Here is a 25,316-nt window from a genome sequence, read left to right as displayed (position 1 = left end):
GGGTAGTGGAGTAGAGAGATGTGAATATTCCATTTACAGTGAGGAAACCAAGGCTCAGAGAAGTTAAGAGTAGGTCAAGGTCACTGGGGTAGTAAGAGACAGAGTTAGGATCTCCAAACTTTCAGCTAAGTGTTATTTCTATAAGTCTATGTAACTCCCTCCTACAGTCAGTTTCCTTTAGCCATAATCTCCCTGATCCGAGACCTATCAGTATAGACTACTGTGCATGGAAATCTAAGGGACCCCAGGCTGCCCCAGAAGTCCCAGTTCTGTCCTTACCAAGGTGCTTCTGCAGAAAGGCCAACATGGCCCGCACCACAATCTCTTGACCTTCATAGGGGTCCAAGGTCCCACGGTTTTGACTGGAGAAGAATTTACCAATCCAGTTCCCAGACACAAAAGCAAAGTCAGTTTGACTCCGATGAACAGAACCACTAGAGGAAAAGAAAAACAAATAACTGGTAGGAGTTTTGAGGTCAGGGCACACAAATATTTGTTAAGCACCTATGTGCAAGGTACTTTACGTGCATTATTTCATTTTCACAATAAGGGAAGAATCAGGAGAGACAAAATCAGGAGAGAACTGGTCACACAGCTAGTAAGGGGGCAGCGCTAGGATTTGAACACAGGTGTGCTTGGCTTCAGGGCTGCCTCAGCTCCTGGACCACAATGCCTGACGGTGCAGGGAAAGGGCTGAGTTAGCCAGAGTGGGGGCAGGGCCAAGGAGGCGAGGTCTGCAGCACCTGCCATTCCTATGTTATTATAAACTATAACACCACGGCTTTTACCTGGTGACTTCCGAACATTCATAAAACATGTCAGCTCCTGTCTTCAGAACTGTACCACAAAGTAAACAGGAAAAAGGAATTTAAGTGAGGGCAAGTGCTTGTAAAAGAGGGTTTCTGGATTAGAATTTAAATCTTTTGGTATCAAATACATTTACTGCAAAGGTGAAATTCTGACTAGGTTCACTTTGGGCTAAATTACTTAAAACTAAAATTACTAGTCAAATCAATGAGGAAGAAAAATATAAATGCTAAACTTTGATATCATGCAAAAAAAAAAAAAAGTGACTTTACAAAAATGTATTTTTTTGCCGGGCCAGCTTGGCTCAGTAGTTGAGCATTCGATCTATGAACTAGGAGATCACAGTTCAATTCTGGGTCAGGGCACACGCCCAGGTTGTGGGCTCGATCCCCAGTAGGGGGCCTACAGGAGACAGTCAATCGATGAGTCTCCCATATCTTGATGTTCCTATCTCTCTCTCCCTCCTCTCCTTTCCTCTCTGAAATCAATAAAAAAATATTTTTAAATGTATTTTTTAAGGCACATGAAAAAGCATAAAGAATAATATAATGGACACTTGAATGTGCAGCACTCAGTTTAAGAAAGAATACATTACCAGTAGTTAAATCCCCCTTGTGTACCCATTTCCAACTGCTCTCACCGCCTTTTCCTCCAGGGGTCACAATGATCCTGAATCTGACTGGTCTGGGGAAACTTCCAAGCAGTCTTCTGTTGCCATGAAGTCAGAATGAAAGGGGGGGCTGGCCCCGTGGAAGAGAGCCGGGGCCAAAATGAGCAAGGGAAGAAGCCGCTCTTACTGAGCAGATTCCTAGCCTCCCAGGGCTGTGGAGTTGGCATTTCAACTACCTGAAATGGTTTCTGGAAGATTCCAAGGTCTGTGGCATGCAGTTCTTGTTGTTTTGCTTTAATGGGGCCCGGGACCCTTGAAGCATGTATTTTAGGCTCAAGTGCAGGACAGGAGCAAGTCACAGCCTTGTCAGCGAGCCTTCAGCCTGCACCTGGAGCTCTAGGCCAATTCCCATGCATGGTATGTTTCTTAAAATTTCTCAAAAATTTCCTGTGAAAAATGGCTTAGGAAAGAAAGCTGATAGTGCTGGTGATGGAGTGAAAAGAATGTGGTTTCTCTTAGCCAGAATATAGATGGTTTCTGGAAGATGTCTGAATTTAGGTAGTCATGAAGATCTCTAAAAACCTGTCTTACGAATGTCAAAGGTCTATCATACCCACATTCTTTTTTAAAAATATACATTTTTATTGATTTCAGAGATGAAGGAAGAGGGAGAGAAAGATAGAAACATCAATGATGAGAGAGACTCATTGACTGGCTGCCTCCTGCACGCCCCACAGTGGTGATTAAGCCTGAAACTCAGGCATGTATCCTGACCAGGAATTGAACCGTGATCTCCTGGTTCATAGGTCAGTGCTCAACCACTAAGCCACTCTGACCGGGCTTCACCCACATTCTTCAAAAGACCCAATAAAATTCCCAAATGCGGTTAAAGATCTTTGGAGTCCACCCAGACCCACTTTCCTCCCCAACACACAATCCCACAATACCCTTTTCCCAGAAGCGAACAGACAAATCCTGTCACAGAGTCATATAAACTGGTGAAGAAATCACTGTAGAACTAAGTGGAGCAGAGCAGATATGAAATTCTAAAGGAATTGAGATTTTGAAAATCGGGAAGCATTCAGGTATCCCATTAATAGGCAGAGCTTCTGGATAATCCAAAAGTAATCAAGGGAGCCCAGCTGGCAGGAAGATGGCAGGGCGCTGGGGAGCGTGGCCTTGGAGTCTACTTACAGGACAGTGATGATCCTGGACTGTTCATGCTGGGCACACATCTTCTTCATCAAGTTGACACTCTCCACTGTCTGGAATTTCTCGGCATTGATGAAGAATACAGGGCCTCGGGCCTTCGGGTAAAAGTCACGTTCCAGAGGGAACATCCAAGCATCCAGCGCCACAGCACACCTGTGACAGGACCAGACATTGGGAGCTGCCGTGCAGAAGCAGGCAGGGCAATGGGGGAAGCGTTGAGATCTTCTGAAGGTTCAGAAAGCCAAGGAGGTACCAGGGTCCACACCCTTCGGTTAGGATCTTGGCTAGAGACCACTTTCACCTGTTGCCAAAGATCCTTCTACATTTTAAACTCACTGAGAGCAAGGGTCGGACCGCTCCTCGCCCTGGACCACTCTCAGGCAGCTGCCTTCAGTTACACAGAATGGCACTTCCCTCGTTTAATCCTTCACTCAACATTCTTTGGGTGCCGACTACGTGCTTAGCCCTATGCTCTGAATACAGGGATAAATGACACAGTTCTGTTGTTGTTGTTGTTGTTGTTGTTTTTGTTTTAATCCTCACCCGAGGATATTTTTCCATTGATTTTTAGAGAGAGTGGAAGGGAGGGGGAGAGACACAGAGAGAAACATCAATTGGTTGCTTCCTGTACATGCCTGAACCAGGGTTGGGGAAGGAGCCTGCAACCAAGGTACATGCCCTTGACCGGAATCAATCCTGAGACCCTTCAGTCCACAGGCCGATGCTCTATCCTCTGAGCCAAACCAGCCAGGGCTAAATGGCACAGTTCTTGCTCTCAAGGAGTCCCCAGTCGAGAAAGGGAGGCAGTCCACAGGCCGATGCTCTATCCTCTGAGCCAAACCAGCTTGGAAAAGCCTCTTGGTGTCACAACTCAGAGATCTAGCCAGTGTGTCAGCAGTAAACAAGCAGTAACCAAGGGCAAGCCTCCCCCATTCCCACCCCAAATGCTCCTCCAGCCTTCTCCATCTCAGGAAAGGGCGATCATCTTCACTCAAATGATGGATACACAAGTGAAAAACCTTGATTCCTCTCTTTCCTTCACCTCATAGTCCTGAAAATTCTAAAACATGTCCTGACTCCATTCATTCCTCTTCATCCCACTGCCTCCATCTTAAGCAAATCCATCATCTCACCTGGACCCCGAAATAGCTCCCTCTAACGAGCCTCTTTGCTTTCTGTCCAGCTACTATCTACTCTTCACACAGTAGCCAGAGGGATCTTTTAAAATGTAAATAAATTGTTTTTTCTGTGCTTAACTCCTTCAATGGTTTCCATCAAATCCTATATAATAAAAGCCTAATATGCAAATTGACCAAATGGCAGAATGACCGGTGGAACGACCAGTCACTATGACGAACACTGACCACCAGGGGGCAGACGCCCAATGCAGGAGCTGCCCCCAGCCCACAGGCCCCAGGCCAGCCAAGGTGTGAGCAGGGGGGCCCCTGATCAACCCGCTGGTCACCCCACAGATTGGCCCTGATCGCTGGCCAGGCCTAGGGATCCTATCCATGCATGAATTTTGTGCACTGGGCCTCTAGTTTAGAATAAAACCTAACTTCCTTACTCTGACCAAAGGCCCTATGATCTGCCCTTTTATCTTTCTGATCACATTTTAACCTCTTCCCCTTCACTCACCATGCTCCTCCCACACTGACACAGCAAGCTTCCTTCCACCTCAAGGCCTTTGCATTAGCTGTTCCCTCTGCCTAGAATGATCTTTCCTTAGACCTTTATATGACTGTCCTATTTTATTTTCTTCATGGCACTTTTTGCTGGGGATTTGGTTATCTATTAGCTTGTTTACTAGTCTGTTTCCTCCCACAAATTCCATGAAATCAGAGACCTTGTTTTCTTGTTCACCACTAAATTCCCAGCCCCCAAAACAGTGCCTAGTGCATGATACTTATGTAACAAATAGCAGCATTACTGGGAAACTCACCGAAATTGGGTCTCCTTGGCCAAAGCCAGAATAGCTGTGGCCCCTCCAAATGAATGTCCCATCACAGCCACACAGCTCATGTCGATGCTGCCCTGAGGAAAGCAGAGAACTTAGCCAAGTCAGACACTGAGGAGTGCTTTTTGAGGACTTCTTCAGGGGCAAGAAGAAACAGCGAGACAATGCAGAAGCACAATTCAGCGAGTGAGTTTCCAGCACCTCCACCCACCCCCACCACATGAAAGAACCTGCCAGCTGGAGAGCAGCCTGCCAGGCAATCCCTGGACTGAACAGCCTTCTGTAGGCAGGAAATCCAAAAACCTGCCATGTTTTCCATCTTTTTTTTTTTTTTAATATGTTTTATTGATTTTTTTACAGAAAGGAAGGGAGAGGGGCAGAGAGCTAAAAACATCGATGAGAGAGAAACATTGATTCAGCTGCCTCCTGCACACTCCCCACTGGGGATGCGCCTGCAACCAAGGTACATGCCCTTGACCGGAATCGAACCCAGGACCCCTCTGTCTGCAGGCCGATGCTCTTTCCACTGAGCCAAACCGGTTAGGGCCTCCGTCTTTATTTTTGTCATCTTTTTTTTTTATATATGTTTTATTGATTTTTTTACAGAGAGGAAGGGAGAGAGATAGAGAGTTAGAAACATCGATGAGAGAGAAACATCGATCAGCTGCCTCCTGCACACCTCCCACTGGGGATGTGCCCGCAACCCAGGCACATGCCCTTAACCGGAATCGAACCTGGGACCCTTGAGTCCGCAGGCCGACGCTCTATCCACTGAGCCAAACCGGTTTCGGCTATTTTTGTCATCTTAACACATAAAATACCTGGACTAGAGTAGCCATTCAAATATCTATGAATAGCCCAGCCAGCATGGCTCAGTGGTTGAACACTGACCTATGAACCAGGAGGTCACGGTTTGCTTTCTGGTCAGGGCACATACCTGGGTTGCCGGCTCGATCCCTGGTGTGGGGAGTGCAGGAGGCAGCCAATCAATGATTCTCTCTCATATTGATGTTTCTATCTCTCTCTCCCTCTCTATTCCCTCTGAAATCAATGAAAATATATTAAAAACCTATTTTCCTCATTTAAAAAATACCTATGAATAGATGAATAGACAAAAATTATGTGATTCCAACCTGACCCATCAGTCTAAGAGCACATTAAGAGTAAGAACTCTCTCCATCCGCTAGACCCCTGTCTTAAAGCCGGTCCACCGGATGACACATGCACCAAGCCAAGGGCAGGATCGGGGAGCTCCTGCTGCCCGTCCCCTTCGCTCTGAAGCAAGACCGGCCTGTAGAGAAACCAACTCAGGTTCTGCTTCCTCTGGATCTCCGTCCTGACTTTTCTCCAGCGGAGTGATGTGCTTGCTGGGACATGCTCTGCACGTACCTATTTCTAGTTGCCTCTAGAAGCCTTCAGGGCACAGTTATATAAAGAGCCACTCAGCTGTCTGCTAAGGGGCTTGGGAGTCTGCTAAGTCTCTACAGGCTTCGCTGCCCAGCCTCTGCCTTAAACCTGGTTCTCCCCAATTTCTACCCCAAGCTTTTATATTTAAATTCTCCCCCTTTACTCAGTGCCTCCAGCAACTTGGTTGGTGGCCTGTTCAGGTATTTGTATAGGTTAATATAACTCTAAAATCAGGAATAGTCCACCCAGTGTAGCTCATGAACTAGGAGGTCACGGTTCGATTCTAGGTTAGGGCATATGCTGGGCTTGCGGGCTTGATCCCCAGCAGGGGTCGTGCAAGAGGCAGCCAATCGATGATTCTCTTTCATCATTGATCTTTCTCTCTTTCTCTCCCTTCCTCTCTGAAGCCAATAAAAATATTTTGAAAAATAAAATAAAATCAAGAGTATACAGAGAAGTCTCCCACCTACCACATTCCCTTTCCACTCCCTGCACCCAAACAGGTAAGTTTCTTACATGTCTTTGAAGAACTTACTGACACATATATGAGTAAACATGAATATATACTTCCCCCCTTTTTACACAAGGGGTATTATATCTTACCCTTTTGCATAATGATGTTAGTACATAAAGAGCTTCCTTATCTTTTTTTTACAGCTACATCTGGTTTCACCATGGCACAAATAGCTAGTGATCTCCAAATCTGTTCCTCTTCTTCCTGGACACATAGCTAGATTCTATTTCCCAGCAGTTAGATGTGGCCTTGGGGCTCTAGCCGATAGAATGTGAGTGAAAGTGAAATCTCTACTTCCAGGCCTAGTCCATGTACACTCCTTCGTGCACACCTCCATGTCCTTTCCCATTCCTGGCTTAATGCACACAGTGAAGCTGGGTTTCATAAGTGGAAGAGGGTAGAGCTAGAGCAGCAGTTCTCAACCTGTGGGTCACGACCCCTTTGGGGGTTGAACGATCCTTTCAGAGGGGACGCCTAAGACCATCAGAAAACACATATATAATGACATATTGTTTTTGTGATTAATCACTATGTTTTAATTATGTCCAATTTGTAACAATGAAATTGGGGGTCACCACAACATGAGGAACTGTATTAAACGGTCGCGGCATTAGGAAGGTTGAGAACCACTGAGCTAGAGGATAAAAGTAGCTTGGGTCCCTGAACTCCCATTTTTGGACTTCATGTGGGAGAGAAATAAATTTCTATTGTGTTAAGCCACTGAGATTTGGGATTTATGTGTCAGAGCAATTAGCATTACCCAAATGAATACAGCCATTGTTCCATCATCTATTGAACTAGTTCCCTTATTAGTGAACATTTAGGATATGATCAATCTTTTGCTATTACAAACAACACTGGAATGAATAACCTTGTACATATATCATGTTGCATGTGTGCAGGTATCTGCAGAATAAATTTCCAAAACTGGAAATTACCGGGTCAAAAAATATGTGCATTTGTAACATTAATAGCTATTGCCAAACTGCCCCACATGGGGCAATCTGCACTCTCATGGGCAATGTAAGATAGTACCTACTTCCCTACAGCTTTGCCAACAAGAATGAGTAATCAATTTTCATATCTTACTCAGTCTGATAGGTGAAAATGTACCTTTTTAAATTCTGTATTTCTCCAAAAGGCTACCTCTTAACTAACCAACTACACTGTAGCCTGCCCTTCCCCAGTGGCATGCAGGCCTGGGCCTCAGTGCCTGGGAGCCCGCTTAGCTGGTGGGGGCTGGGAAAGCACTCCAGATTCCAGGTTCTGCCTTCCCTACTGACCATCCCGACAGGTGCCTCTTTCTGGAAGCCTTTACCAAAGCCTTTAAAAGATAGTTTCTAAAGAGGCTTTGGGGCACACAGCACAGTCTTTGGGATCCAAAAACCCAATTTAAATTTTAACTCTACCACTCACTTAGTTGTGTAATCTTGGGAAAGTACTGAGCTTCTTTGATCTTTTATTTCTTTCTATGTGAAGAGATGCTAATGCTTACTGCATACATTTGTGTGAGCTGCTCTTACATAATAAGTACTCATAAAACAGTAATTGTTATTTTATATATATTTACTAAATAAAGAAAAGAGGCCACAAAACAGCTTATAGTAAATAACATTAGATTTTCATATATATGTGTGTGTGTGTGTGTGTGTGTGTGTGTGTGTATACATATATGTATATATATCTCCATATCCTAGAGGCCCAATGTACAACATTCGTGCACTGTGGGGCGGGGGAGTCCCTCAGCCCAGCCTGCACCCTCTCACAGTCCAGGACCCCTCAGGGGATATCTGCCTGGCGGCTTAGGCTGCTCCCGTGGTGGACATCCCCTGAGGGGTCCTTAGTGCTGCACAGAGGCAGGAGAGGCTCCTGCCACCGCTGCTGCACTCACCAGCTATGAGCCCAGCTTCTGGCTGAGCAGCGCTCCCCCTGTGGGAGCCCACTGACCACCAGGGGGCAGGTCCTGTGTTGAGCATCTGCCCCCTGGTGGTCAGTGCACGTCTTAGCGACCAGTCGTTCTGCCGTTCGGTCGATTTGCATATTAGACTTTTATTATATAGGATATATATACGTGTGTGTGTGTGTGTGTGTGTGTGTGTGTGTGTGTGTGTGTGTAATGCATTAAAAGAAATGAAAGGACAAACATCAAAATGTCAAAAAAATTCTGTTTCTTTTTTCTATATGTTTTTGTGTGATTTCTTAGTTCTCTAGTGTTGAGCGAGCTACTTTTGAAATTAGGGAGAAAAAGAACTGGGTGAGGGAGAAAAATGTATCTAATAGGCACCAAACAGCCAGGGCAGTTTCTATCCTCTTGGGGATTCTGAGGAAAGGAGTTAGCCTGCAGGGAACATAGGACTTGTTGCTTCCAGACAGCCCTCCCTTTGGGGAAGGGACCATCTCTCCCTCATCCACGTGGCCTAGTGGGGCTGTCAGAGCGGGTGTGTAACCTAGGCAGGCCAATCAAATTATCCTATCCCTCTGGCACAGTGATTGGCCCAGCGGGGCATGTGATTCAAGCAGGGCCACAGCCTTCCCCAGATTAGTGGAAGCTAACAGAGCCTCTTTTCCTTTCAAATCTGGAGTTGAGCTGAAATGCAGGCTTGGGCTACCAGCAATTACTTTTCTTGCCTAATGAAGCCCACATACACGGAGTGGAACTGAAACACTAGATCTAACTACACGACTCAAAGCCAGTCTGCCTTTGGTCTTCGTAGTTATTGGAGCCTGGTAAGTTAGGTAAGTTCCTATTATGTGTAACCAAGAAAGTCCTGATGAATACATGAGCTCAGGTCATACCAGTTGCTGTCATACCTTCAAGGTCATCAGATCCAACCCACCAGGCAAGATGTTGAGGACAGTCTGCCCAGCAGTGACGTTCTGCAGGATCTTCAACACTCGAGTACACTCATTTACCCGCTGATACACCTGCAACAGAGATAGTCGCAGTGGGAGCTGGGAACACTGCACAAACCATCTAGCAAGAAACTCACTCCCCTACAGAGCCAAGGAAGAATGCAGGGAGAGTTTGCTCATCCTTGTCTCAGTAAGCCCTGTGGGCCCCACATGCTGAGAAAGGCTCAGCTCCTTCTAGCAGCTCACATAGCATCACCTAATGCAGGGGTGGGGAATGTCTGGCTCCTGGCCACATAAGGCCTGAGAAATCATTCGGTCTGGCCCTGCCAAGGCCTAGGGGTGAGTTAATTAAATGTTTGACCAAATACAGCGGGCTAATTTTTAAGTTGATAACTTGTATGGCCTGTGAATGATGTTACAAATACCCAAATGGCCCTGGGCAGAAAAAAGGTTCCTAACTCTGACCTAATGGTTCAATAGTGTCTGACCTGCTATTCACACTCTGTCTACATACCCTTGGGGTTGTCTGGAGGACCAAATAAGACATGTATATGAAAGTGCTTTGAAAACAAAAGGACATAAGGGTGCTGTTATTATCAATCCAGTACTGGATTCTACTTGTCATTTATTGCCCACATCTACTGTTTTTGTCTGCCTAGCACTTACCAGCTCCACTTCTGTTAACCCTGCCTTTGAGGATTGCCCCCCCCCCCCTGCAAAAAAAAAAAAATTTAAATGTTTTTCTGATGGGAACTTCCTACTTTGGTACTTCTCCCAGCCTAGGAGTCTCTCTCCAGGATTTTTCCTACTGAAGCTTGGGGCAGGGACTGAGGGAGCAACCTCAAATAGTCCCATTCTCTCAGATGGCGAGGTCAAACATATGCAAGCTCAGAGCTGTCAAAACTGTGGCTCTAACTTCATAAAGTAAGTCAGTTTGCAGATGAGACCAACCAGCAGAGGACACAGGGATGAGAATGAAAGACAAGTCCTGATGGCATTTGAGGCTGGTTCCAGTGGTCTTGCCCATCGTATATGTCCACTTACAGAAGCTTATCTATTCTCCTTTTTGCCCAGAAAGCATAAGTTGGGTTTCTGTCACTTGTAATTATCAACAGTCTTGATTAGTACCCAATTTCTCCTATTGATGTGGCAAGCTCAGACTCACTACGCCTGAGATTTCAAGAGAAATTTGGTAAGTCTTCTTGGTGAATGTAGTACAGGGAGGACAGGCTTATTAATTCTTCTTCCCTAATTGGCACAAGCCTACCTGGCAATTCCGAACACAAAATTCCTTCTCCCCTTCCTTAATTGGACGGTAGGGAATCCATTCCTCCTCCAGCAACTCATTCGAGGGCTGCTTCTCTTCTGGGACCTGCTTGCAGATACAGGTGGTGGCAGCTGACCCATCCCTGAAATACACATGTATGTCACCAGAAAGAAACACAAAGACACTCTTGAGCTTATTTCTCCCCTTTACCAAATCCTCCTTTTCACCCAAGACACTCTGGATCACCCTTCAGCTGCTAGGGGAAAAATCTAAGGGCATGCATAGCAGAGTAGAAAAAAACATGGATTTTGAGTTTGAACGCTAACTCAGCTGTGTCACTTTCAACAAATTATTTAACACCTTTTCTTTCTTTTAAAGCTTTACTACCACTAATTTAAGTGTATTTTTAAAATTGATTTCAGAGAGGAAGGGAGAGGGAGAGACAGAAACATCAATGATGAGAGAGAATCATTGATCGGCTGCCACCTGCACACCCTCCATTGAGGATCAAGCCCACAACCAGGACATGTGCTCTGACTGGGAATTGAACCGCAACCTCCTGGTTCATAGGTAAATGCTCAACCACTGAGCAACACCGGCCAGGCTATTTAACATTTTTGAACCTTGGTTTCCTCACCTTTAAAATGGATCTGATACTTGCATAGTTGTTGTGAGGATTAGGGGACTGACCTATATCCTAGCCCACTGCAGGCACCCAATCCACGACAGTTCACTGTGACTGCCATTGCTCACCTGTGCTCTGGCACAGCCACCACAAAGCCGTGGGAGGCCAGCTCCATGCAGAAGGCCGAATATAGTGTCCTAGAGATTCAGGAAGGAAAAGAAAAGCGATCAGAAAAATGGCCCACCCTTAGCCCCCATTCTAACTATTCTCTGCTAGTGACCATCTCAAAAGACTGAAGGGAGGAAGTTCCATTTATAGCAGCCCTTTTCAAGGTGCTTTCTCCAGCCAGAATATCCCTGCTCTCACCACAGCCCCCAGAGTCCTCTGCTAGGAAGCACGTGCAAATCAATCCATGGTGTTTTCCAACACTATACACACACACACACACACACACACACACACACACACACACACACCATCCCACACCATCCCTAATACAGTTTGGCTACTTCAACAATTGCATTTTTATTGTTATATTGTATGTCTCCCAAATTAGTTCGTAAGCACCTTGAGTACAAGGACTCTAGCTATTTCTTTAATATGCAAATCTGCATGTGTGATTTAGCATGTGGAATTTTTGTCTGTCCTCCAGCTTTACAGAAAAAAAAGAATAAAGCAGACACTGTTAAATGCCCACTCCAAACATCTTCTTCCTCCATATGACATTTACCAGCCTCCTCTATAACCCGGTTTGTATGTGATTAAATTCTAGTCCAGCAAAAGAAATATAATACTGGCCCAGTTGGCGTGGCTCAGTGGTTGAGCGTCGACCTATGAACCTGGAGTTCATGGTTTGATTCCCATTCTGGTCAGGCCATATGCCCAGGTTATCGGCTGGATCTCAGGCGTAGGGCAGGCAGGAGGCAGCCAATCAATGATTCTCTCTCTCATCATTGATGTTTCTTTCTCTCTCTCCCTCTCCCTTCCTCTCTGAAATCAATAAAAAAAAATATTAAAAACAAAAAGAAATATAATACTACACTGAGTAATTTAAAAATTTTAAAAGTAAAAAGAAACAGGTAGAATTAATTTTAATAATATATACAATACAGCCAAACATGATCACTTCAACATACAATCAAAATTTAAAGCCCTAGCCAGTTTGGCTCAGTGGATAGAGCATCAGCTTGCGGACTGAAAGGTCCCGGGTTCGACTCTGGTCAAGGGCACATGCCCGGGTTGTGGGCTTGATCCCCAATAGGGGACATGCAGGAGGCAGCCAGTCAATGATTCTCTCTCATCACTGATGTTTCTATCTCTCTGTCCCCCTCTCCTTTCCTCTCTGAAATCAATAAAAATATTTTTTTAAAAATAATGTGTTTTATTACTTTTTAAAAATATGAAATCTTTGAAATTCAGTGTATATTTCATATTTACAGCACAACTCATTTTGGACCAGCCATATCTCAAATGTTCAGTAGCCGTATGTGGCTAGAAGCTATTATAGTGGACACAGCAGCTCTAGTCAATGGGAGGCAAACAACTGTGTTATACTTCAGGAAATCTCAAAAAAAGAGTGCTCCCTTCCTATTGCCTGGAATATGGATGTAATGTTTAGAGCTAAACCAGCCACCCTGGGTCATGAGATATCTTCAGAAATGGAAGCCACCATGGCAGAGTAAGACGATAAAAGAAGCCTGTTTCTCTGATAACTGCATGGAACTACCATATCAGCCGTCTACTTCTAGCTTCCTTTTATCTGCAAAAGAAATCAATGTCGTTTAGGTCACTGTTATCAGTTAGGATATGGCGGTTTTCTGTTAAATACAACTTCCCCATATCCCAACTGATTCAGGGAGGTCAGTTTCTTATGTTTCTTTTTCTTTTGGGAGGCAATGAGCATAAGAGCCAGAGAGATTTCTGATCCCTTTCTCATTCAAACTGTAACCTTGGGCATGTATGCCTTCCAGAGCCTGTCTGCTCTTCTGTAAAATTTGCACCTTCCCCGGCCTGCCCCAAATGAGACAATGGCACATTGCAAATGGTTAGTGTTTAGAGCACATACCCTGCCCTGGGATGGGAAACCATGAGTCTATGGAGCGTGGGAAGGGTTTCAGAGCCTGAATCAACCACAGAAACTACAAAAGGAAATCACGTCTCTTCCTCCCCCTCCCTTTTCTTGGAATTTTGCTCCGGTTAATGAAAAGCATCCTTTCTAATAACAGACAAACATGGTAATTGACTGTACCTTTGCTACACCTCCCATTGGCTAATCAGTGAGATATGCAAATTAACCACCAACAAAGATGGCAGTTAATTTGCATATGTAGGTGCGAAGCTGCGGAGCGAAGACTGAAGGCGGTTCCAGCCGGAGCAGCGTAGGCTTGAAGGCAGCTCCGGCCGGAGCGAAGGCCTGGGTCCCGGGTGCCGCAGGAAAACCAGTGCCGGCAGCCAGGGGAAGAGAAGGCCTATTGCATGAATCTTTTCGTGTAACAGGCCTCTAGTTTATTTATAATGGGCTCACAGGTCTACTGAGGTGTGAAGGCTCAATACAGATTGAGACCAAGAAGATCACTCTCCAAAGTCATGTGCTTGCCTGCTGACTATATGAAATACCTGTGAATGTGGGAGAGAATGTTTCTTAGCTTCTTTCCCCTCTAGACTATATTTCTGAGGGCAGGTGCTCTATCTTATTCACTACTGAGTCCCCAATCCCAGCATAGGTCCTGGCACACAGCAGATACTAAATTTATTGACTAAGAAAGCAATATGGAAAACCATCTACTTGTCTTCTACCCTCATCTCTCATAAACTCTCCACTTCCTGCCATAGGCTATAGTCATGTGAGTCCGTATTCAGGCTCCTCTAGTGAATGCGAATTCCTTTTTATTCTGTATGTCTCACCTTCCTCTCAGGCCAAGAGGCTAGCACAGAGCAGGTGCTCAACAGATATTTTCTGAATGAATGAGAACCTAGAAAAACATAGCCATTGTATTCATTCAATAAATATTTACTGGGAAACAACTACTGTCCAGGTACTGCCCTCGGCACTGGGAGAGAGAGAAGACAGGCATGGTCTCTGTCTTCATGGAGCTTACAAACACTAAAGAGTCTCTGAAGTCTGGTAACAGGGACCCTACAGCTCACCAGCCCATGCTCCTCCAGCTAGAAACGAAGAGAACTGTGTGTGTGCTCCTACTGGTCAGTCCAACTGAATCCGCACAGACCGCCTGTGGGAGCAGCGTCTGTCCCCATGTGACAGGTGAAGAAACCTAGGCTTGGAGTTCTACAGCTGCCCAAGCTCACACAGAGCACAGCTGGTCTGGCTGAGACTTGAAGGTGAGGCTGAGAGCTCCTCGAGGGCAGGAAGTGAGCCCCTCTCTTTCAGTGCAGTCATCCTTCAACATATGTGTAATAAATGACTATCTGACTATAAAGCTCAAACTCCGTCTAATAGCTCTGTGCTGTTATGTTGGGAGAAAACCGGAAGTGTTAACTTCTGTAACTGCTGGAACACGAGAAGCGAAGGGTGTGAAGCTCACTGAAAGGCTCCACCAGGGGAAAGGCGCCTGGGAAAGGCCTTGGAGAGAAGGTGGATCCAGGCCGGGGAATGAGGCAGATGGCAGGTAAGACAGCTGGCAGATGGAAATGTCTGTTTCTCTGCCCTTTGAGAATAAGTCTCAACAGCTGTCACCAGGCAAGGACTATGACAAGGTCTAAGGGAAAAGAGCTCTTACCTGAAGGCTCCCAGGCCATGGGAGAAGATGATCAAAGGGTATCCAGAGGCCTTTGTCTTAAAGGGGCCATTCCAGCTAACAGGCAGGCGACAAGATCCTAGCAGAGACACGGGCTATAGCATTTCTGGCTGCCCCAAAGCGGCCATCCCAAGGGCAGCCTGGGCATAGGCATGTGTGGGAGCACATGTCCCTCCTTTCTGGAGGACTGTCATGTACTCCTGAGTAGCCCAGGGTAACCAATCACCTTGTCTGTGTTCCCTGAACAGCATGAACACAATAGGAAATGGGAAAATAAATCCAAATGGGAAGAAAGGGGGGTAAATCCCTGAGATGCCAAGGCAGTGGGTAGAGTTCCTAATGGTGGGTCACTGGGGGAAGTGGATGACTCAGTGTGACCCTCCCGAGAAGAGGAGAGAGCTGGAGGGGGAACTGCGGGAGCCAGTACGCTCTTTGGCAGTTAGGCATGTTTCTCTGATCTACACAGCTGGCAGAGTGGGAATTACATGCCGAATACATGAGTAATAGCCACCATTTATGGAACACATTCTGTCCCAGCCCTTGCACTAGAGGCTTTACATACACCCCAGACTAGAACCTGCAAAGGCAGGTATTCAGGCAGGTTATATAACTTGCGAAAGCCCTACAGCTAGTAAATGATATACATCTGGACTCGAATCCAGGACAACCTAACTCTATAATAAAAGCTCTTATTATATAATCCTCCTCCAGCTCTCCACACCATGCTGGCTAATGGATGTCCCACTACAAAAGCGCTGGACAAAGCAAGCTGAAAGGTACTGTGTCTTCCTGGCGATTTCCTAGGAACATAACCAAGAAGCTGGGAAAGCATCGAGGGGTGAGGCCAACTCTTACCCACAGCCAGGTTGAAGAGCAAACCCCCCCAGCGCTTATTAAACTGCAGGTAATCGGCCAGGCCAGCGCAGTACTCGTAGCGGGGAATCCACAGGGGCTGCTCCATGGTCTCCTCTGACTCCTGGCAGGGGTAGAAGAGTCGGAAGAAGCTCCCCTGTAGGGAAGAAGAGAGCAGCTGCTCACAGCTAGAGGCCCAAGCACTGCTAGATTTCCCAACAAACACACTCAGCAGGTGTCTGGGGCAAGAGCAAAGCACCAAAATGGGAAAACTTGAGCTTCAATTCACATACCTGAATTTTGCATTCAGAAAATCCAGAAAGCACTTTTATTTTTAGAATGCACATAAGGCTTATGTTATTTCAAATAGCCAACTGTGTTTTGAATTACATCTGGGGGCACCAAAATATTTTCAGTGCTTGGGACATGGAAAGATTTAAATCTGGCCCTGAGCCCAGGCCTGGAGGAACCCCAGGGGTGAGAAATTAGCCCGCATGCTGAATGGGGTGGCATTGATGGGTCACCTCCAGGCTGGCCCTCGGGAAGCAGCAGCACACTCCTCTAACACGGCAGTAAGAGGTCACCAGGAAGTGTGTGCCTCTCACAAGAGAGGGGAATCCTAGGCCAGCAGAGAAGGACCTAAGAGCTCTTGGAGGAAAAGTCTGGAACCGAAGCAGCAGGGGAAAATAAATGAAGGCAGGAGAGGAGGAAAAGGAAACTGCCTTCCCATCCAGGTTGGGAGTCATAGGCCAATGGCAAATGGTCCACTGCTCTCCTGTCAGACACTCTAATTAATAGGAGATCAGAAACCTTTCCAGGATTAGGCATCTGCTCTCAAGACGGGGAGAAGGATCTGAAAGCTGCCGTTGAAGCCAGAGCCCCCTTGCTTCCTAGCTGGGAAAAGAACCCACCATCTCGGAGAGGTGCCTCATTGAAAGGAGTAACAAAAATGCTTGGAGGACAGACCTGGGGGCTCTATAACCGGATCCAGACCAGGTCTAACTCAGTTTCCTCCCCATCAGCCTGGCTATGGATAAGTCACACTGCAGGTAGAAGCAGCACAGGTGCCCCGGGATGGAGCTACAGACACTTACCTGGGGACTCCGGCCCTCCATCACATCCCCGCAGCCCACCAGGTGGGGTCCTGTGACAGGTGGAAAGCCCACGGACTGGTTGACCCCCATCTTGTCACCAGTCGAATCGAACGGCTGGGGCAGGGCTGACCTTGATGCTGGAGAGTGGAACACAGAACAAGCTCTCACGGGTTCCCTCTTAGCTTCCTGTTGCTTATGTGTGTCATCTGCCACCCCTGACCACCCCTCCTTATCACCCCATCTCCCTGCCAGTGTGGCTCTTTCCATCTTTCACATCATCTCTTTGCTACACTGCCTTTGCCAAGATTTTGTTGTTGTTGTTGATGGGGGAGGGGTGGTAAAGAGACGCAATTGCTGCAGAGAATTTAACAGAAACCTTGTCCTCGTGAGGCAAAGAATAATAACCACTTAGACATGTTATTTACTGTGTCAGCACTGAACTAAGATCTTTACATGTACCACATCACTGCATTCTCAACAAACGTCTGAAGAAGGTACTCAATTACCCAGGCCCTGTTTTAGAAATGAGGAAAATAAGGCAGAGAGAAGTTGAACAACGTGCCCAAGTCACACTGCTTACAGGTGGCAAAACACAGGTCTGTCTAATCCAGACCTGAGCTCTTAACCCTTACTGATCCTGCTCATGTTAAATAGCTGATCCTCGAACAACATGGGCTTGAACCACACAGGTCCGCTTATACCTGGATTTCCCCCAATAAATAAACAGTCGACCCTCCATTTCTCTGGGTTTTGCATCCTCAGATTCAACCAAGCGCAGATCAAACACAACATTTTCTATCTGTGCTTGGGGATCTGCAGATGGGAGGGCTGGCTGTGTGCATTGTTTTACACCATTTTATATAAGAGACTTGAGCATCTGCAGATCTTGGTGTCCATGGGGAAGGGGCTAAGGTCCTGAAACCAATCCCCAGCAGATACTGAGGCACAACAGTAATTGAGTTTGAGGGAGGCAAAAGCTGTGCATGAATTCTGACTACATGAGAGGTTGATAGCCCTACCCCATCCCCCACCCCCACCCACGCATTGTTCAAGGGCCAACTGTATATTTACAGAATCACTGACCTAAACTATTGGCTATAAAAGTGGCACTTATGTTGGGCCTTGAAACATAAGGAAGACTAGAGGCAGGGAAGAAAAAGAAAAGCATTTCTAGACAGGACATAAAAATAGAGCAAAATGGGGCAGAAGTAGGAAAGAGTACGATGGGGGCAGTAGTTCAACCAGAAGCCTTCAATGTGGCAGCTGCGCACGCTTCTGCCTAGAAGACATTCCTGTAACTTGGGGCCAATGCCATTGCTCCCTGTCCCTCTTCAATCTCATCACCACCAGCACCATCATCATTACACTTACTCTGTGCCAGGAGCTACACTAAATGCTTTACATAAATTATTTAATTGAATCCTTTCAACAATCCTCTGAGATACTGTTATCTCATCTTACAGATGAAGAAAATGATGCATGCTCAAGTTGGGTAATTTATCCAAGAACATACAGTTAGCAAAACCAGAATCTGACCATGGGTAATATGGCTATAACTGTGGAGAGGATTGTCACACTCTCCATTCTATCTTGCCCTCTTACACAGCAGCTTCGTGATCGGGTTGTGGCTGACCCATCCCTAACCTCTAGAGTTGGGCCTTAACTGACCTGAGCCAATCAGCCCTGGTATCCCCAGGTCACATAAGTTGACCCAATCAGAGTGAAGCCCAGGACTTTGGTTTGATGGTGAAAGGTCGGAAAGTCCGTGTTTTGAACTACAGTGATGTGCAGACATGAAGCCTTTAACTATCTGTTGCAGCCACTTTGCTACATTGAGGATGAAGCTACCTGTAGAGGATGGCAGAGCTAAGAGAATCAGAAATGGTCACATCTGTGCAAACATTAAAAATCTCTGGATTCGACTACACCTGAAGCCTGACCCAATCCTAGACTTTCCAGTTACATAAATCAATAAATCCCCTTTTTTGTTTAAACCAACTGAGTTTAGATTTTTATTGCTTGAACGAAAAGCATCTAAACTGATACACTGACACTCAGCCACTGTGGCCCAGTGGTTGAGCATCAACCCATGAACCAGAAGGTCATGGTTGGATTCCTAGTCAGGGCACATGCCTAGGTTTTGGGCTCTAACCCCAGTAGGGGGTGTGCAGGAGGCAGGTGATCGATGATTCTTCTCCCTCTCCCTTCCTCTCTCTGATATCAATTAAAACACACACACATTTAAACTGATACATTGAGTCCAGTCCTCAGCTCACATCTTTTTATTTTACTTATTTGTTTGTTTATTATGTATTTTTATTAATTTCAGAGAGGGAGGGAAAGAGAAAGAGAAACATCAATGATGAGAGAGAATCATTGATTGGCTGCCTCCTGCACGCTCCACACTGTAACCCAGGCAAGTGCCCTGACCAGGAATCTAACCGTGACCTTCTGGTTCATAGGTCGATGCTCATCCACTGAGCAACACCAGCCAGGCCCTAAGCCCACATTTTTAATCATTACATTACTCTGCTTTTTTTTTTTTTAAATATATTTTATTGATTTTTCACAGAGAGGAAGGGAGAGAGACAGAGAGAGTTAGAAACATTGATGAGAGAGAAACATTGATCAGCTGCCTCCTGCACATCCCCCACCGGGGATGTGCCCGCAACCCAGGCACACGCCCTTGACCGGAATCGAACCCGGGACCCCTCAGTCCGCAGGCCGACGCTCTATCCACTGAGCCAAACCGGCTTCGGCTACTCTGCTTTTTTAAAGATGTTCTGAGATGGATCAGAAAGTTCAAGTCATAAAAAAAAAAAAAGGAAGAAGAAGAAAATAAAGTTCAAATCAAAGCAATAAGAGACCTTAGCCCTGGCAGGTATTGCTTAGTGGTTAGAGCGCTGGCCCATGCACCAAAGGATCATGGGTTCAACTCCAAGTCAAGGGCATGTACCTGGGTTGCAGGTTTGATCCCCAGGCCAGATTGGGTGCGTGCAGGGGGCAACCAATCAATGTCTCTCTCTTTTTTTTTTTTTTAAATATATTTTATTGATTTTTTACAGAGAGGAAGGGAGAGACAGAGAGTTAGAAACACCGATGAGAGAGAAACATCAATCAGCTGCCTCCTGCACATCTCCTACTGGGGATGTGCCCGCAACCAAGGTACATGCCCTTGACCGGAATCGAACCCGGGACCTTTCAGTCTGCAGGCTGACGCTCTCTCCACTGAGCCAAACCGGTTTCGGCCAATGTCTCTCTTACATCAATGTTTCTGTTTCTCTCTCTCTCTCTTCCCCCTCCCCCACTCCCTCCTTCCCATCCACTCTTTCTAAAAGTCAACGGAGCCCTATCCAGTTTTGCTCAGTGGATAGAGCGTCAGCCTGGGGATTGAAGGGTCTTGGGTTCAATTCCGGTCAAGGGCACATGCCTGGGTTGCGAGCTCTCGATCCCCAGTAGGTGGTATGCAGGAGGCAGCCGATTAATGATTCTCATCACTGATATTTCTATCTCTCTCTCCCTTTCCCTTCTTTCTGAAATCAATAAAAATTATATTTTTTAAAAAGTCAATGGAAAAAATTTCCTTGGGTGAGGAAGAGGAGGAGGAGGAGGAGGAGGAGGAGGAGGAGGAGGAGGGGAAACCTTAGAGATAATTTTCATCAATCCTCCCCACAATCATCTTCGCCCTCCCCCACCTCCCCACCGGCCCAGTAACCTACATGTGCTTTCCTGATGAAGAAATCAAGGTCCTACTTGGTTAAATGAGCAGCTCAAGGTCACAAGCAGAACTATTATCACACATAGATCTCCTGACTGCCAACTGTCTGGTCCAGTGGAAAACCCCAAACAACCAATAATCCTAGTGTCAATCTATTTAACTTTGGAAGGTAATAAATGATTTCCTTTCTACTACAGACTTCCTTTCTCTGAAGCCAATTTAAAAGTAAACCAAATTCTTTTTAAGAAGCTGAGCTAAGGGATGCACCTGGGTTGCAGGTTTGATCCCCAGGCCAGATGGGGCGCGTGCAGGAATGGACTATGGCTACGTATTTCAGAAATGACTGGTGCAATCAGTGGACTACGTAGCCAGTGAAATTGAATGTGTGCTGCTTAGGGTGCTGGTCTCAGACATGACCTTTCCCCTTGTCGTTGACGGCATACAAAAGGAAGACCTACACAGGGGCACAAGACACATGTCACCCACACGACAATGAAGCAGCAGAAAGTTCTAACTGCCATAAAAGAGGGTCAGATAAGACAGTGCAGGAGTTTTCAGAAAAAGAGCTCCTTTAGCTCGGGAGTGGAGGGGATGGTGGAAAAAGTTGACTTTCAGGTAGAAAAAAGTGTGAGCAAAGGCACAGAGGTAAGAATGCACACAGGAGAAATGAGGAATGAGGAAAGCATGCCAGGTGAGAAATGGATGGTGTGATCAGATCTGAAGGGTAGCAGTCCCTCAAGATTAAGGAGTTGGAATCAGCTCCGGAAATGAGGACATAGATATCAGAGAGATGAAGCCTGAAAAACCCAAGTTTGAGCCCTAGCTCTTTTGCTGCCTAGCTTTCTTACCTTGGGCAAGTTTATCCGATCTCTCTAAGCCTGATTCCCCATCTGTACAATGAGAATACTATCCACCTTCATAGGGTTGCTATGGGGATAAATGAAATAATGCATTTAAAGTACCTAGAGTATTACTTGGCTCTTAGAAAATATCCAGGAAATATCTATTGATTGACTGAAAAGTAGAATTAAGCGTTGACAACTGAGTGGATCTGGGGAGTCAAGGGAGAAGAAAGAGCCAACTATGAGTCAGGTTTCAGGAATGAATAGAATGATAGCAGCTTCTTATGGGGAGAGATTTTGGTCTTACCCCACAGAGAACAGTGCTTGGGATTGGAATCAGAATGAGTGGACTTACAAGCAGCTAAACAGGAGTGTAGAATCCTTTGGGGTTCCTGGAAAGTTCTGGGGAAGGTTATCAACTAAATTAAGGTTGGAAATAAAAACTAGCAGGGCCAGTATAGCTCGGCAGTTGAGCATTAATCCAGGAACAAGAGGTCACCGGTTCGAATCCTGGTCAGGGTACATACCCAGGTTGCAGGCTCGATTCCCTGTAGTGGGTATGCAGGAGGCAGGTGATCGATGTTTCTCTCTCATCGATGTTTATATCTCTCTATCCCTCTCCCTTCCTCTCTCTCTAAAATCAATAAAAACAGTTAAAAAAATAAAAAATAAAGAAGCTAACTGGACACAATGAAACTAACATAAAAATGATTCTGTATTCTCTGGGCTCACACTGACTAATGCCCAAGTAGAATGGAGAGATGGAAAAATCCAACCTGACTTGCAAATTTTGCCTAAGAAACATCCACAAAAAGCATCCAGTCATTTCTAGTAATTGCTACAGAATTTTCCAAGGAAACCAGCCTAGGTGTCTCTATCTTCTTTTGCTCGCTTTATCTAAATAATTCATGGTGGTGCCTAGAAGACTCTCTGCCCTTTCAAACCTGCCCCATTCATCAAGGCCCATGAAATCCCTGGTTTTCTCTGAAGCTTCCCCAAGTCCTTACCACCTTCCCTCCTCTCAAGTCTAGGCATTGTCTGCAGCCCCCACTGGTAACCAATCACAGGCTGCCTTATGATAGTTCTTATATTAGTACTTATTCTAGCAGTTTTCTAGCAGTGACTTGCCTGCAAGTGGCCCAAGTAGAATCTAAATCAGAGGTTCCTGAACCTATCGTCACAATCATCTGGGAATCACTCTTCAAATATAGAGATTTTAGGGCCCCCATTCCCAGAGGTCAAGTAATTTTTAAAAGCTTCCCGAGTGTTTCTGATTAGCAAGGTTTCAGAACCTCTGGTCCAGTTGGTACACAGGATTTTTCTTTTATTCAGACACGTGTACCTGCAACATTTCCTGAGTGTTCCAGTTCATTTTCAAATTAATGAAATGATTACTATGATTTCACTTTGTTTAATCCCATAGCCACCAGAAACATATTCCTGCTAGTCACTAGGCTTAAGGCAGTGCCCTGCAATAATAGGCCTCAATAATTCATTTATCCAATAAATGCTATTTAATATTTTACATACTTATGCCTTATCTCTTCAGATATACTACAGAGGTAAAGATTGTTTTGTACTTCTTTTCAGGCCAAACCACCTATCTTCATGCTTTCTCCATATATTAGGGACCCCCCAAAAATCTCCCGCTATGAGGCTTTGTTTTAAACTCTCTCAATTTTTAATCTCTTTTTATCTAAAAGTAAGGCTATATGTTATAGTGAGGAAAGAATGGCTTTGGTGAAGTTTGAATTCCACCCCTGCCACTTAATTGGCGGTGTAATCTTGAGCAAGTTCCTTAAATTCTAGGCCTCTGATAATTTAACCACATGATAGAAATAATGAGCACTCATGAAGTTGTAGATGAGGATTAAATTAAATAATATATGTAAATTAAATATATGTAAATAATATGTAGAAGGCACTATCACCATAAATGGTAGCTCTATCATTATAACCACACGAACTCTTTGAGCCTAAGTTCCTTATATGTAATATGGGGGCATAGTAAAACTTAAATTAAAAAATTGATATTGAGCCCTAGCCAGTTTGGCTCAGTGGATAGGGCATCGGTCTGCAGACTGAAGGGTCCTGGGTTCAATTCCGGTCAAGGGCACAAGCCCGGGTTTGGGGCTCAATCCCCAGCAGGAGGCGTGCAGGAGGAAGCCAATCAATAATTCTCTCTCATCATTGATGCTTTTCTCTCTCTCTCCCTCTCCCTTCCTCTCTGAAGTCAATAAAAATATTTTTTCAAATTAATATTGCATAGGGCCTGGTACATTTTAAGTGTTCATAAAATGTTAGGAATTAATTAACAATGCCATGTCTCTCTTTTATCATACCAAACCAAGGTCTCTAATTTTTTTCTGGATTAAAGTCTTTGGCAAAATGCATTCTTTCCTCCCAGCCTTTTCCCGCCTGAGACAGCCCTGCCAAGACCACAATCTACAGAACAGGCCCAGAAGAACCGAGAGGGAAGGGATAGGGCTGATGCCGCGGTTGTCCATCTCCCGCCGGCTGTCCATCTCCCGCCGGGGCCCTGCCCCCAGCGAGCAGAAGCCTCCCTCCGCCAGCTGGGTGGACTGCTCATCTCCGACTATTTCAGGACAGAGTCCAAGATGAGCACTTCTTCGGAGCTGCCTTTCAGGGAAAGCTCTCTGGAGACTCAGCGCTCATCAGCCTGACCTTTGGTCTCCGGAGGAAGTGAGGAAACACCATCCTGCGCTGAGAGACAACAAGCGCTCGGGGGACAGGCTTGAGCAACAAGGGGGCAGAGCTAAACAAGGAGCCCAGACAGGACTGTTCCAGAGCCTTGATAATTCTAATAAAAACAGCCCCCCTCGCCTGTGGAGGCTTTACAGTTTACATAGCACCTTCACACATACTGGCCCGTGGGCTGCACCACGCCGCCTCATCCTAAGAGTGAGGGCGCACTGTCGTTCATCTCCGTTTGGGAGATGGAGAAAGTGAGGCCCAGGGGACGGTGGTTTGCCCGGGGTCGCTCCGCCTGTGAGCTGCGGGGCTGGACGGGAACCCGGGTCCGCGGACTTCCAGTCCTGCCGGGCGTTCCCCGGACGGAGAAGCAATGGCGAGCCTTCTCCCACTAGCAGGCGAACCAGCAAAGTGAGGGACAGGGAAGCACACAGGTGTGGCGAGTGAAGCCCAGGTTTCGGAGAGGTGAAGCTGTGGGCTCAGGGCGGGGTTGTGGGGGCCGGGTCCTCAGCCGGGAGTGACGGCTGGAGAAGACAGTGGGAGAGTTAAGGGTGTGGGTGGCTCCTGGAGGCGTCGGAATAGGAACCAGAAAGGACGAGACGTTAATATGAAGTTCCTGGGATGAGACGAAGAGCACCATACCGGGCGGGGATATGAAAAAGTCTGCAGACACCTCCGTTCAGAATCGGAGCTTCCCCCTCTCCAACTTACCCAGTCAGGCTGACCTCTCAGAAGCAGCCCAGACGGTCACTTCGACGGAACGAGAAACTGCCTAGGAGCTCACGGCCCTGTGGTAGTTGTAGTTTCTAGAACTCAACATTGGTACTTAAAAGCATTTCCCGCCTCTCTTTCCCGAACTATAATTCCCGTGGTGCACCGCGCAAGATCGCGCATTTCTACCCTAGGACTACAATTCCCATAGTTCTACGCGGCCCTTTGTCGTTGGGAGAAACCGCCCAATGCCCGCGATGCGCTGCAATTCCTCCCCCTGGTGGTCAAGGAGCCACCTCCGTGGTTACAAGGCTCGAGCGGAGGTTTCTGCATTTAGTCCTATTAGCAACCGTCAGCCTCACTGTTCCTTCAATAATTCC

General features: G+C 46.1%; 1 protein-coding gene across 3 annotated transcripts in view; it reads right to left on the bottom strand.

Moving 5' to 3' along the window:
* Positions 1 to 25,066, bottom strand: part of PAFAH2 (platelet activating factor acetylhydrolase 2) — a 30,949-nt gene extending 5,883 nt beyond the window's left edge. The window contains exons 1-10 of one of the 3 annotated variants that reach the window (XM_059690727.1): positions 24,937 to 25,066; positions 16,954 to 17,090; positions 15,863 to 16,016; positions 14,990 to 15,086; positions 11,381 to 11,449; positions 10,628 to 10,769; positions 9,319 to 9,432; positions 4,572 to 4,663; positions 2,612 to 2,782; positions 280 to 434 (exon numbers count right to left, since the gene is read on the bottom strand). In XM_059690727.1, coding sequence (XP_059546710.1) covers positions 280 to 434; positions 2,612 to 2,782; positions 4,572 to 4,663; positions 9,319 to 9,432; positions 10,628 to 10,769; positions 11,381 to 11,449; positions 14,990 to 15,086; positions 15,863 to 16,016; positions 16,954 to 17,043 — 1,084 coding nt within the window. In that variant the 5' untranslated portion in view covers positions 17,044 to 17,090; positions 24,937 to 25,066. The remainder of the gene's footprint in view (positions 1 to 279; positions 435 to 2,611; positions 2,783 to 4,571; positions 4,664 to 9,318; positions 9,433 to 10,627; positions 10,770 to 11,380; positions 11,450 to 14,989; positions 15,087 to 15,862; positions 16,017 to 16,953; positions 17,091 to 24,936) is intronic. The other 2 variants (XM_059690729.1, XM_059690728.1) reach the window with 2 other exon arrangements.
* Positions 25,067 to 25,316: the final 250 nt, after the last annotated feature.

The sequence above is a fragment of the Myotis daubentonii genome, chromosome 3 (genome assembly GCF_963259705.1).
Source record: "Myotis daubentonii chromosome 3, mMyoDau2.1, whole genome shotgun sequence".
In the NCBI taxonomy this organism is placed as follows: domain Eukaryota; kingdom Metazoa; phylum Chordata; class Mammalia; order Chiroptera; family Vespertilionidae; genus Myotis; species Myotis daubentonii.
The sequence above is the reverse complement of the archived record's forward strand: the minus strand, read 5'-3'. Positions and strand labels throughout refer to the sequence as shown.